Source organism: Pristiophorus japonicus, unplaced genomic scaffold (assembly GCF_044704955.1).
Source record: "Pristiophorus japonicus isolate sPriJap1 unplaced genomic scaffold, sPriJap1.hap1 HAP1_SCAFFOLD_829, whole genome shotgun sequence".
Classification (NCBI taxonomy): Eukaryota; Metazoa; Chordata; class Chondrichthyes; family Pristiophoridae; genus Pristiophorus; species Pristiophorus japonicus.
Genome location: NW_027254750.1, coordinates 2,501 through 16,219, shown reverse-complemented (window position 1 = coordinate 16,219; position 13,719 = coordinate 2,501). Strand labels below are relative to the sequence as shown.

The window sequence follows — 13,719 nt, the reverse complement described above, 5'->3', positions numbered from 1 at the left end:
GGGCTTTAGTAATACCCACCCTCCTGAATGGCTCAGAGACTTGGACAATGTAGAGTAGACACCTCAAGTCACTGGAAAAATATCACAGCAATGTGGTTCGATCTTAACTGCCCTCTGAAAGGCCTAGGAAGCCACTCAGTTGTACCAAACTGTTATGACAAAGTGTGGGATTACCTTTGTTAAGTATGGATGAACTCCACAAGACTGAGTACTGTGAGCTAAAACTGACGTGACCTTAGTCTCTTTAATACAACTCCAGAGTGCCTAAGCAGCATGGCAGACAACCTTTTATACTCCCTTGCACGAGGTGTGCAGGTGACCCTTAGGCCTCCAACAGGTGCGCCCTCTGGTGGCAAGTCTTACACAGTTACAATGTTTACATACATAACAACCGTCACCACACGGACTGCAGCGGTTCAAGCAGGTGGCTCACCACTACCTTCTCAAGGGCGATTAGGGATAGGCAATAAATGCTGGCCTTGCCAGTGACGCTCATATCCCAGCAGAAATTTTAAAACATGTAAGAGTTCCCACAGCCACTATTAGAAGATGAGCAAGGGAGTATTCCCCGTTGTCCAGGGCCCAATATTCATCCCTCAACCAACACTGCTTTATTGCTGTTTATCTATTGCTATTCATCTTAATTGCTGTTTGTGGGAGCTTGCTGTGCGCAATTTGGCTGCCACGTTTCCTACATTACAACAGTGACCGCACTTCAATCAAGTACTTCATTGGGTATGAAGCGATTTGGGACGTCCTGAGCTGGTCAAAGGGGTTGTGGGAATGGGAGTTCTATCATTCTCAGATTATTATTTAGAGTTAAAGAGCAAATCGTACAACAGTTTGGGAAGCAGTGGATGGAGCTGCAGACACAATCGGAAGTCCTGCAGCGCCCCCAGTGGCAGGAGGGTGTGATTACAGTGTGACCAAGGGAAAACTTTAGCGGTGAGGAAAGATTGGATAGGCTGGGGTTGTTTTCCTTGGAACAGAGGAGGCTGAGGGGAGATTTAATTGAGGTGTATAAAATTATGGGGGCCTAGATAGAGTGGATTTCCCTTACCAGAGGGGTCAATAACCAGGGGGCATAGATTTAAAGTAACTGGTGGAAGGATTAAAGGGGAGATGAGGAAACATTTTTTCACCCAGAGGGTGGTGGGGGTCTGGAACTCACTGCCTGAAAGGGTGGTAGAGGCAGAAACCCTAACCACATTTAAAAAGTACCTGGATGTGCCGTAACCTGCAGGGCTACAGACCGAGAGCGGGAAGGTGGGATTAGGCTGAGTAGCTCTTTTTCGACTGGCACGGACACGATGGGCCGAATGGTCTTTCTGTGTCGTAATTTTTCGATGGTTCTACGACCAAGGTAACTGCGGTCCATCAGTAGTCCCAATAACTTTGGAACCATTTAATAAACATTGGGATTGGGTGGGAAGTAAGGGATCACTGGAGGAAATAACTGCAACAGGACTTGATAGGCTGGCAGAATGGGCAGACGAGTGGCAGATGGAATTTAATACAGAGAACTGTGAGGTGATGCATTTTGGCAGAAGGGATAGGGAGAGACAATATCGACTTAATGCCACAGTTCTAAAGAGTGTGCAGGGACAGAGGGACCTGGGGGTTCATGTGCATAGATCTTTGACGGTGGCAGGACACATTGACAGAGTAGTTTGCAAAGCATATGGAATCTTGAGCTTCATAAATAGAGGTATTGAGGACCAATGCAGGAAAGTTATGCTGAACCTTTATAAAGCTCTGGTTAGGCCACAACGAGAGCATTGCGCCCAGTTCTGGTCACCACAGGGTGTGAAGGTGCTTGAGGAGATTTACCAGAATGGTTCCAGGGATGAGAGATTTTAGCTACAAAGTTAAGTTCGAGAAGCTGGGAGTTGTTCCCCTTGGAGCTGAGGAGATCTGATCGAGGTGTACAAGATTATGACGGGTTTGGATAAGGTAGACAGAGACAGGCTGTTCCCGTTAGCTGATGGTACACGGACTGGGGGACACAGATTTAAGGTTTTGGGCGAGATATACAGGGGGCATGTGGGGAAGAAGCTTCTCTCGCAGCGAGTGGTAATGACCTGGAACTCACTGTCGACGAGGATGGTGAAAGCGGAGTCGATCAATGATTTCAAAAGGAAATTGGATAGGCTCTGGAGGAAAATAAACTTTCAGGGCTCCGGGGATAAGAGCGAGGGACGTGACTGACTGGATTGCTCGAGAGAGTCCGCATGGGCTCAATGGGCCGAATGGCCTCCTTCTGTGCCACAACAACTCTATGGCACTAATTAAGATAGATGGATAGCCTTCCTTGACTGTAATCACCATGTGGTCACCCGCTTCACTGCGTGTTGTGGGACCGTGATAGCATAAAATGGCTGCTGTTTTGTTCACTCATATCAAAGTAATGTGAGTGATAAGGTGCCAACTAAATCCTGTTTTTTCACAAGCAGTCTCGCTTTAAGAGGGACAGCCTGGTTTTTACAGGGACCTCTCTATAAGGGATGATGGTCTTGCTTTAAGAGGGATGACCTCACTTTAAGAGAGTCTCTCTTGCTTTAACAGAGACGGCCGCACTTTAAGGGGGGCAGTTTTGCTTCAAGGGACAGTCTGCTCTCTCAGTTGGACATTAAAGATCCCGGGGCACTATTTCGAAGAAGAGCAGGGGAGTTATCCCCGGTGTCCTTGCCAATATTTACCCCTCAGAGCAGGCCGGGGAGCGGAAGGAGCAGTGTGGCAACATACCACTCCAGGGAGCAGCACGTGTTGGAGCAGGAGAGCAACGGCAGTGAAGAGGGACATCACCAAGGTCCAGGTCGGTGATTGGAGCGTGGGCAGGTACAGCAGGAGCAGCGAGGCCAGGGCGAAGGAGCGGCGACAGATCGTTAGAGGGACGTGAGTTCGGGTCCCGGAAGAGGCGAGGGCCCAGGGGCAGCACGGGCCAGCCCACACTGCGATGTCTGTGCGCACTAGGTCCATGCAGCAGAGCTGGTCTCCAGTCATCTTGGGTAACCCTTGCCACTGGACCAAGACATAGCTCTGTCAAGCCCGTGTGGTGGCTGGTGTACAACGGTCACCACACATTAAAAAAATCCACGCACAGGCATCTTCCACCCTTCAAGATTTAGTTCGGGATCTGGAATATTAGGTCCATCATTGAAACGCCTGTGAACTTTTTGACGTGGAAGCAAGTCATCCTCGATTCGAGGGACTGCCTATGATGATGATGATTTATCCCTCAACCAACATTAGAAAAAAAACAGATTATCTGGTCATTATCACATTGCTGTTTGTGGGAGCTTGCTGTGCGCAATTTGGCTGCCGTGTTTCCCACATTACAACAGTGACTACACTCCATAACTACTTCATTGGCTGTAAAGTGCTTTGAGAAGTCCAGTGGTTGTGAAAGGCGCGATAGAAATCCAAGTCATTCTTTCTTTTAAGAGAGACAGAGACAGACTTGCTTTAAGAGAGTCGGTCTCGCTTTAAGATTGTCGGGGGACGGTCTCGCTTTAAGAGGAAGTCCAGATGCGGAAGTCGAGAAGTTGTTGCAACAAAAGAGGAAGCTGCAGCTGGAGCCGGAGCGACAGAAACAGAGACACCGGCTGCAGGTACATTGCATCTCCGTGCACAATGTGGGCCCACTAACCCGCCTGCCCCTCCGACAGTGCGGCGCTCCCTCAGTACTGCCCCTCCGACAGTGCGGCGCTCCCTCAGTACTGTCCCTCCGACAGTGCGGCGCTCCCTCAGTACTGTCCCTCCGACAGTGCGGCGCTCCCTCAGTACTGCCCCTCCGACAGTGCGGCGCTCCCTCAGTACTGCCCCTCCGACAGTGCGGCGCTCCCTCAGTACTGCCCCTCCGACAATGAGGGGCTCCCTCAGTACTGCCCCTCCGACAGTGCGGCGCTCCCTCAGTACTGCCCCTCCGACAGTGCGGCGCTCCCTCAGTACTGCCCCTCCGACAGTGCGGCGCTCCCTCAGTACTAGCACTGCCCCTCCGACAGTGCGGCGCTCCCTCAGTACTGCCCCTCCGACAGTGCGGCGCTCCCTCAGTACTGCCCCTCCGACAGTGCGGCGCTCCCTCAGTACTGCCCCTCCGACAGTGCGGCGCTCCCTCAGTACTAGCACTGCCCCTCCGACAGTGCGGCGCTCCCTCAGTACTGCCCCTCCGACAGTGCGGCGCTCCCTCAGTACTGCCCCTCCGACAGTGCGGCGCTCCCTCAGTACTGCCCCTCCGACAGTGCGGCGCTCCCTCAGTACTGCCCCTCCGACTGTGCGGCGCTCCCTCAGTACTGCCCCTCCGACAGTGCGGCGCTCCCTCAGTACTAGCACTGCCCCTCCGACAGTTTCCGGAGAATTTTTTCAAAACAAAATGTTGTCTCACTTTCTGCACCACAGGCGGCCAGGCGATGGAACCCGACACCGACATTTACCGTGACGCCGGGCAGAATGGGATGCCGGCGGCTGAGCTCCCAGAGATGGGTTTCCCCGACGATGACGCCCAGGTAACCCCAAAAACCTGCTCTTGGGCTAACTCCGCATCTCAGGTAGTCGGGAGGGGGGAGGGTAAATGCCACCATCGCGCTCCGAAAACCCGCAGGCTCGCGCACCGGCTGTTCGACTGGAGGAGCCCTCGCGGGCAGACTGAATGGGACGGGGGGAGGAGTGGAGCATTGACCCTTCAGCCTCGGGGGGAGTGGGGCACCGACCCTTCACCCTCGGAGGAGGAGGGAGTTGAGGAGGGGGCGAGGGAGGAGAGAGGGGAACGAGGCGGAGAGGAGAAGGGGAAGAGAGAGGGGCGGGAGGGGTTGAGACGAGGAGGAGGAGGAGGAGGAGTGGGGTGAGGAGGAGGAGGAGGAGGAGGAGGAGTGGGGTGGGGAGGAATTACTCAGCACAGGCTGGGAATGGAGCCTGGGCCTTTCCTGCTCGGTTATTAATGGTTCTCTCTCCCTCTCCTTCAAATCTGCGGGCATCACCCCTCTCCTCAAAAACCCAACACTCGATCCCTCCGTCCTGGCAAATTACCGCCCCATCTTCAACCTCCCTTCCCTCTCCAAAGTCCATGAACGTGTTGTCACCTCCCAAATCCGTGCCCATCTTTCCCACAACTCCATGTTTGAATTCCTCCAATCCGGTTTCCGCCCCTGCCACGATACCGAAATGGCTCTCATTAAAGTCACAAATAACATCCTTTGTGAGTGGAACCGTGGTAAACTATCCCCCCTCATCCTTCTCGACCTGTCTGCGGCCTTTGACACAGTTGACCACTCCATCCTCCTCCAACACCTCTCCACCATCGTCCAGCTGGGTGGGACTGCACTCGCCTGGTTCCATTCTTATCCATCTAATCGTAGCAAGAGAATCTCCTGCAATGGCTTCTCCTCCTGCCCCCACATCGTTACCTCTGGTTCCCCCCAAGGATCTATCCATGGCCCCCTCTTATTCCTCATCTGCATGTTGCCCCTTGGCGACATCATCCAAAAACACAGCGTCAGTTTCCACATGTACTCTGATGACACCCAGCTCCACCTCAACACTTCTCTCGACCCTCCACTGTCTCTAAATTGAAAGATTGCTTGTCTGACATCCAGTTCTGGATGACTAGAAATTTTCTCCAATTGAATACTGGGAAGACCAAAGCTATTGTTTTCAGTCCCCGCCACAAACTCCGTTCCCTCGCCACTGACTCCATCCCTCTCCCCAACTCCTGTCTGAGGCTGAACCACACTGTTTGCAACCTTGGTGTCATATTTGACCCTGAAATGAGCTTCTGGCCACATATCCGCAGCATAACTAAGACTGCCTACTTCCACCCTTGTACATAAGAACATAAGAAATAGGGTCAGGAATAGGCCATTCGAGTCTTCTCCACCATTCAATAAGATCATGGCTGATCTTCTACCTCAACTCCACTTTCCTGTACTATCCCCATATCCCTTGATTCCCCTCGTTCCCAAAAATGTATCGACTTCTGTCCTGAATATACTCAACGACTGAGCCCTCTAGGGTAGAGAATTCCAAAGATTCATCGTCCTCTGAGTGAAGAAGTTTCTCCTCATCTCAGTCCTAAATGGACAGATTGGATAGGCTGGATTTGTTTCCCTCGGAAATCAGGAAGCTGAGGGGAGACCTCCTTGAGGTGCATAAAATTATGAGGGGCCTACATAGAGTGGATAGGAAGGCCTATTCCCCTTAGCAGAGGGGTCAACAACCAGGGGGCATAGATTTGAGGGGAAATGTCTTCACCCAGAGGGTGGTGGGGGTCTGGAACTCACTGCCTGAAAGGGTGGGAGAGGCAGAAACCCTCACCACATTTAACAAGTACCTGGATGTGCCGTAACCTGCAGGGCTCTGGACCGAGAGCGGGAAAGTGGGATTGGGCTGGGTAGCTGTTTGTCGGCTGGCACGGACACACGATGGGCCGAATGGCCTACTCTGTGCTCTAAATGTCTCTGATTGAAGAACTGGCCGACCCCTTATCCTGAGACCGTGACCCTCGTTCCAGACTCCTCGGTCTAACGGTGCCATTTTGCTCCCTGTTCCCGACAGATCGATGACTTCATGGGCCCGCACCACGAGTACAACGAGGAGGAGGAGGAGAGGAAGTACTTCCGGCGCAAGCGAGTGGCGGTGGTGAAGAACGTGGTGTGCGCGAGTGTGGGCAGCATGCTGACCTACGGCGTGTACCTGGGTGGGTGACCCCCGGGGGAGGGGCGTGACCCCGGGGGGGGTCACCTGGGGGGCATGATCTACGGCGTGTACCTGGGTGGGTGACCCGGGGCGAGGGGGGGGGGGGTTCACCTGGGGGGGCGTGACCTACGGCCTGTACCTGGGTAGGTGACCCCGGGGTGGGCGTGACCCGGGGGAGGGCGTGACCTACGGAGTGGACCCGGGGGGGGTTCACGCATGGAGGAAAATACTGTTCAGAAATTACCGGCAGGTCTGACTTTTATATTAAAAAAAAAAAAAATTGGATGAAAGCTCCAGAACTCTGGGTAAGGTTTGCCGATCCCAGCAATCGCTGAACAAGCCCTTTGGTTGTTTCCCTGGTCTCGGTATTTTAGTCCCGACACACGACCAACGGAAGGGAATCACTTTCAGGTGCCACTAACACAGTGTTACGGAATAGATATTATGGTCTGGATGCTGAAGATTTAACGGTGTGGTAACAAGGCACACCATTAATGCCCAAATCTCCTGGCCCGTCCAGGGGATTAAGAGATACGATGTGAGCTAGCAATCGACAGAACTTGCCGTTCCACCATTAGCCTCAAATGACATCTCACCTTTAGCCTCTCCGTCACTTTGAACATTCTGTATTTGCACGTTAAATTGTCCATTAAATTCACCGCAGAAAGTTAGGGCTGGAACCGAAGAGAGTAAGTACTTGTTTGAGTGTGGCTCAGTGAGTGACACTCTCGCCTCTGGGTCAGAAGGTTGTGGGTTCAAGTCCCATTCCAGAGACTCGAGCACAAAAACCCATGGCTGACACTCCCAGTGCAGTACTGAGGGAGCGGCGCACTGTCGGAGGGGCAGTACTGAGGGAGCGCCGCACTGTCGGAGGGGCAGTACTGAGGGAGCGCCGCACTGTCGGAGGGGCAGTACTGAGGGAGCGCCGCACTGTCGGAGGGGCAGTACTGAGGGAGCGCCGCACTGTCGGAGGGGCAGTACTGCGGGAGCGGCGCACTGTCGGAGGGGCAGTACTGAGGGAGCGGCGCACTGTCGGAGGGGCAGTACTGAGGGAGCGGCGCACTGTCGGAGGGGCAGTACTGAGGGAGCGCCCACTGTCGGAGGGGCAGGACTGAGGGAGCGCCGCACTGTCGGAGGGGCAGTACTGAGGGAGCGTAGCACTGTAGGTGGGGGCAGTAATGTGGGAGGGGCAGTAATGTGGGAGGGGCAGTACTGAGGAAGCGTCGCACTGTCGGAGGGGCAATACCGAGGGAGAGCCGCACTGTCGGAGGGGCCACCTTTCGGATGAGACGTTAAACCAAGGCCCCGTCGGCTCTCAGGTGGATGTGAAAGATCCCATGGCACTATTTTGAAGAAGAGCAGGGGAGTTATCCCCGGTGGCCTAGAGCCAATATTTATCCCTCAAGCAATGTAACAAAAAAATAGATTATCTGGTCATTATCACGTTGCCGTTTGTGGGAAACATAGAAACATAGAAAATAGGTGCAGGAGTAGGCCATTCGACCCTTCGAGCCTGCACCACCATTCAATAAGATCATGGCTGATCATTCACCTCAGTACCCCTTTCCTGCTTTCTCTCCATACCCCTTGATCCCTTTAGCTGTAAGGGCCATATCTAACTCCCTCTTGAATATATCTAACGAACTGGCATCAACAACTCTCTGTGGTAGGGAATTCCACAGGTTCACCACTCTCTGAGTGAAGAAGTTTCTCCTCATCTCGGTCCTAAATGGCTCACCCCTTATCCTTAGACTGTGACCCCTGGTTCTGGACTCCCCCAACATCGGGGATATTCTTCCAGCATCTAACCTGTCCAGTCTCGTCAGGATCTTATATGTTTCTATGAGATCCCCTCTCATCCTTCTAAACTCCAGTGAATATAGGCCCAGTCGATCCAGTCTCTCCTCATATGTCAGTCCTGCCATCCCGGGAATCAGTCTGGTGAACCTTCGCTGCACTCCCTCAATAGCAAGAACATCCTTCCTCAGTTTAGGAGACCAAAACTGAACACAATATTCCAGGTGAGGCCTCACCAAGGCCCTGTACAACTGCAGTAAGACCTCCCTGCTCCTAAACTCAAATCCTCTTGCTATGAAGGCCAACATACCTTTTGCCGCCTTCACCGCCTGCTGTACCTGCATGCCAACCTTCAATGACTGATGAACCATGCACCTCCCCTTTTCCTAATCTGTCACCATTCAGATAATATTTTGCCTTCATGTTTTTGCCACCAAAGTGGATAACCACACATTTATCCATATGGCATCTGCCACGCGTTTGCCCACTCACCTAACCTGTTCAAGTCACCCTGCAGCCTCTTAGCATCCTCCTCACAGCTCACACCGCCACCTAGCTTAGTGTCATCTGCAAACTTGGAGATATTACTCTCAATTCCTTCATCTAAATCATTGATGTATATTGTAAATAGCTGGGGTCCCAGCACTGAGCCCTGCGGCACTCCACTAGTCACTGCCTGCCATTCTGAAAAGGACCCATTTATCCCGACTCTCTGCTTCCTGTCTGCCAACCAGTTCTCTATCCACATCAATACATTACCCCCAATATCATGCGCTTTGACTTTGCACACCAATCTCTTGTGTGGGACCTTGTCAAAAGCCTTTTGAAAGTCCAAATACACCACATCCACTGGTTCTCCCTTGTCCACTCTACTAGTTACATCTTCAAAAAATTCCAGAACATTTGTCAAGCATGATTTCCCTTTCATAAATCCATGCTGACTTGGACTGATCCTGTCACTGTTTTCCAAATGTGCTGCTATTACATCTTTAATAATTGATTCCAACATTTACCCACTACTGATGTCAGACTAACCAGTCTATAATTACCCGTTTTCTCTCTCTCTTTTTTTTTTTAAAGTGGTGTTACATTAGCTACCCTCCAGTCCATAGGAACTGATCCAGAGTCGATAGACTGTTGGAAAATGATCACCAATGCATCTGCTATTTCTAGGGCCACTTCTTTAAGTACTCTGGGATGCAGTCTATCAGGCCCCGGGGATTTATCGGCCTTCAATCCCATCAATTTCCCTAACACAATTTCCTGACTAATAAGGATTTCCTTCAGTTCCTCCTCCTCACTAGACCCTCGGACCCCGAGTAATTCCGGAAGGTTATTTGTGTCTTCCTTCGTGAAGACAGAACCAAAGTAATTGTTCAATTGGTCTGCCATTTTCCTTGTTCCCCATTATAAACTCACCTGATTCTGACTTCACTAATCTTTTCCTCTTCACATTGCAAAAGCTTCTATAGATGTCAGTTTTTATGTTCCCTGCAAGCTTCCTCTCATACTCTATTTTCCCCCTCCTAATTAAACCCTTTGTCCTCCTCTGCTGAATTCTAAATTTCTCTCAGTCCTCAGGTTTGCTACTTTTTCTGGCTAATTTATATGCCTCTTCCTTGGATTTAACACTATCCCTAATTCCCCTTGTTAGCCACGGTTGAGCCACCATCCCCGTCTTATTTTTACTCCAGACAGGGATGTACAATTGTTGAAGTTTATCCATGTGATCTTTAAATGTTTGCCATTGCCTATCCACCGTCAACCCTTTAAGTATCATTTGCCAGTCTATTCTAGTCAATTCACACCTCATACTATAGAAGTTACCTTTCCTTAAGTTCAGGATCCTAGTCTCTGAATTAACACTGTCACTCTCCATCTTAATAAAGAATTCTACCATATTATGGTCACTCTTCCCCAAGGGGCCTCGTACAACACGATTGCAAATTAGTCCCTTCTCATTACACATCACCCAGTCTAGGATGGCCAGCCCTCTAGTTGGTTCCTTGACATATTGGTCGAGAAAACCATCCCTAATACACTCCAGGAAATCCTCCTCCACCGCATTGCTACCAGTTTGGTTAGCACAATCTATATGTAGATTAAAGTCGCCCATGATAACTGCTGTACCTTTATTGCACAGCTCTGTACTGTCCGCGCGCTCTCTCTGGGTGCTGACCTGAAATTCCTCCTGCCCCCCCAACCACCCGTGCTGTGCTGACCCAGGCTCCCCTCCCTCTCCTCCCATGCTAACCCGCCTCCCTCTCCCCTCCCCTCAGGCCTGCTCCAGATGCAGTTGATCCTGCACTACGACGAGACGTACCGGGAGGTGAAATACGGGAACATGGGGCTGGAGGACATCGACAGGAAGATGCTGATGGGGATCAACGTCACGCCGATCGTGGCCCTGCTCTACACGCCCGTTCTCATCAGGTGATGGCGGGGCCCACAGGGGGAGCAGGGTGGCCAATGGGACTGCTGGGATCTTCCTGTTCCGCGGGGGGGGCGCGGGGGTGGGGAAAGAGGTGGAAAGGTTCCCGGGAGAAGCAACGGAGGGGAGAAAGCAGGGTGGGGGAAAGGAAGTTGTCCAGGGAGGATCATCCCGACTTAAGGTTCTCATCGATGGGGTTTTGCTCCGCTCCCGATCCAGGTTCCTCGGGACCAAGTGGATGATGTTCCTGGCCATCGGGATTTACGCCCTGTTCGTGTCGACCAATTACTGGGAGCGTTACTACACGCTGGTCCCATCTGCCGTCGCCATTGGTGCAGCCATTGTCCCACTCTGGGCCGCCGTGGGGAACTACATCACCAGGTCAGTCCGAGCCTCTCAAGGGAGCTTTACTCTGTATCTAACCCCCTGTACCTGCCCTGGGAGTGTTTGATGGGACAGTGTAGCGGGAGCTTTACTCTGTATCTAACCCCGTGTACCTGCCCTGGGAGTGTTTGATGGGACAGTGTCGAGGAAGCTTTACTCTGTATCTAACCTGTGCTGTACCTGCTCTGGGAGTGTTTGATGGGACAGTGTAGAGGGGGCTTTACTCTGTATCTAACCCGTGCTGTACCTGCCCTGGGAGTGTTTGATGGGACAGTGTAGAGGGGGCTTTACTCTGTATCTAACCCGTGCTGTACCTGCCCTGGGAGCGCTCGATGCCGACACTGGGTATAAGATGGAGACACATGATCAGGTAATGTCGGGGGAATGTTTCCAGTTGCGTATTGTGATTTACATGTTGTGTTCCCTTGCAGAATGGCACAGAAATATTATGAATATGTCAATTATAAAGAGGAACATGTTCAGGAACAGAAGAGGCCACCTAAAGGGGCTTGTCACAAATACATCATCATCTTCCAGTCAATTTTCTATTTCTTCTTCAACGTAAGTTCCCGTTCCTGATCACTGCCCAGTGACCCCTGGGTTAGAGAGGGGAAAACAGCCAGGGTTCCTGCTCCTGATCACTGCCCAGTGACCCCTGGGTTAGAGAGGGAGGACTCAGCCAGGGTTCCCGTTCCCGATCACTGCCCAGTGACCCCTGGGTTAGAGAGGGAGGACTCAGCCAGGGTTCCCGTTCCCGATCACTGCCCAGTGACCCCTGGGTTAGAGAGGGAGGACTCAGCCAGGGTTCCCATTCCCGATCACTGCCCAGTGACCCCTGGGTTAGAGAGAGAGGAATCAGCCAGGGTTCCTGCTCCTGATCACTGCCCAGTGACCACTGGGTTAGAGAGGGGGGAATCAGCCAGGGTTCCTGCTCCTGATCACTGCCCAGTGACCCCTGGGTTAGAGAGAGGGGAAATCAGTCAGGGTTCCTGCTCCTGATCCCTGCCCCGTGACCCCTGGGTTAGAGAGGGGGGAAATCAGCCAGGGTTCCTGCTCCTGATCCCTGCCCCGTGACCCCTGGGTTAGAGAGGGGGGAAATCAGCCAGGGTTCCTGCTCCTGATCCCTGCCCCGTGACCCCTGGGTTAGAGAGGGGGGAAATCAGCCAGGGTTCCTGCTCCTGATCCCTGCCCCGTGACCCCTGGGTTAGAGAGGGGGAGGAATCAGCCAGGGTTCCTGCTCCTGGTCACTGCCCTGTGACCCCTGGGTTAGAGAGAGAGGAATCAGCCAGGGTTCCTGCTCCTGATCCCTGCCCTGTGACCCCTGGGTTAGAGAGGGGGGAAATCAGCCAGGGTTCCTGCTCCTGATCCCTGCCCCGTGACCCCTGGGTTAGAGAGGGGGAGGAATCAGCCAGGGTTCCTGCTCCTGGTCACTGCCCTGTGACCCCTGGGTTAGAGAGAGAGGAATCAGCCAGGGTTCCTGCTCCTGATCCCTGCCCTGTGACCCCTGGGTTAGAGAGGGGGAAATCAGCCAGGGTTCCTGCCCCGTGACCCCTGGGTTAGAGAGGGGGGAATCAGCCAGGGTTCCTGCTCCTGATCCCTGCCCCGTGACCCCTGGGTTAGAGAGAGAGGAATCAGCCAGGGTTCCTGCTCCTGGTCACTGCCCTGTGACCCCTGGGTTAGAGAGAGAGGAATCAGCCAGGGTTCCTGCTCCTGATCCCTGCCCCGTGACCCCTGGGTTAGAGAGGGGGGAAATGATATCGAATCATGCACCTCAGGAGGAAACCATTGCACCGATCGTGCCTGTGCCGGCTCGGTGAAAGAACGATCCAGTCAGTCCCATTCGCTGTGCAACATCCGCCACTGGCTGATCTAACATAGAAATATAGAAATTTACAGCGCAGGAGGAGGCCATTTCGACCCATCGTGTCCGCGCCGGCCGACAAAGAGCCGCACGGCCCTCGGTCAGCAGCCCTGCAGGTTATAAATAAACCCATGAACAATGACGGAAAGGCAAAGAGCACCCAGCCCAACCAGTCCGCCCCACACAACTGCAACACCCCTTGCACCGAAACATTCTGCACTCCACCCCAAATAGAGTCATGTGATCTCCTGGGAGAGGCAAAAACCAGATAAAAACCCAGACCAATTTAGGGAGAAAAAATCTGGAAAATTCCTCTCCGACCCATCCAGGCGATCGACACTAGTCCAGGAGATCACCCTGGCCGTATTCTATTCCCTGCAGTACTTACCATTATATCTGCTCCGTCCAACGAAAGGTCATCCAGTCTAATCCCAATTACCAGCTCTAGGTCCGTAACCCTGCAGGTTATTGCACTTCAAGTGCCCATCCAACCATCTCTTAAAAGTGGTGAGGGTTTCTGCATCCACCACTCTTCCAGGCAGCGAGTTCCAGATCT

At 52.7% G+C, this 13,719-nt stretch overlaps 1 protein-coding gene across 1 annotated transcript in view; it reads left to right on the top strand.

Annotated features, from left to right (window-relative positions):
• Nucleotides 1-3,541: 3,541 nt before the first annotated feature.
• The window catches only part of unc93b1 (unc-93 homolog B1, TLR signaling regulator), a gene marked incomplete at its 3' end in the record, with an annotated part of 10,867 nt that continues 689 nt past the window's right edge, over nucleotides 3,542-13,719 (top strand). Inside the window, exons 1-6 of the mRNA XM_070874448.1 lie at nucleotides 3,542-3,611; nucleotides 4,399-4,505; nucleotides 6,550-6,691; nucleotides 10,767-10,920; nucleotides 11,138-11,299; nucleotides 11,734-11,863. Coding sequence (XP_070730549.1) covers nucleotides 4,410-4,505; nucleotides 6,550-6,691; nucleotides 10,767-10,920; nucleotides 11,138-11,299; nucleotides 11,734-11,863 — 684 coding nt within the window. The remainder of the gene's footprint in view (nucleotides 3,612-4,398; nucleotides 4,506-6,549; nucleotides 6,692-10,766; nucleotides 10,921-11,137; nucleotides 11,300-11,733; nucleotides 11,864-13,719) is intronic.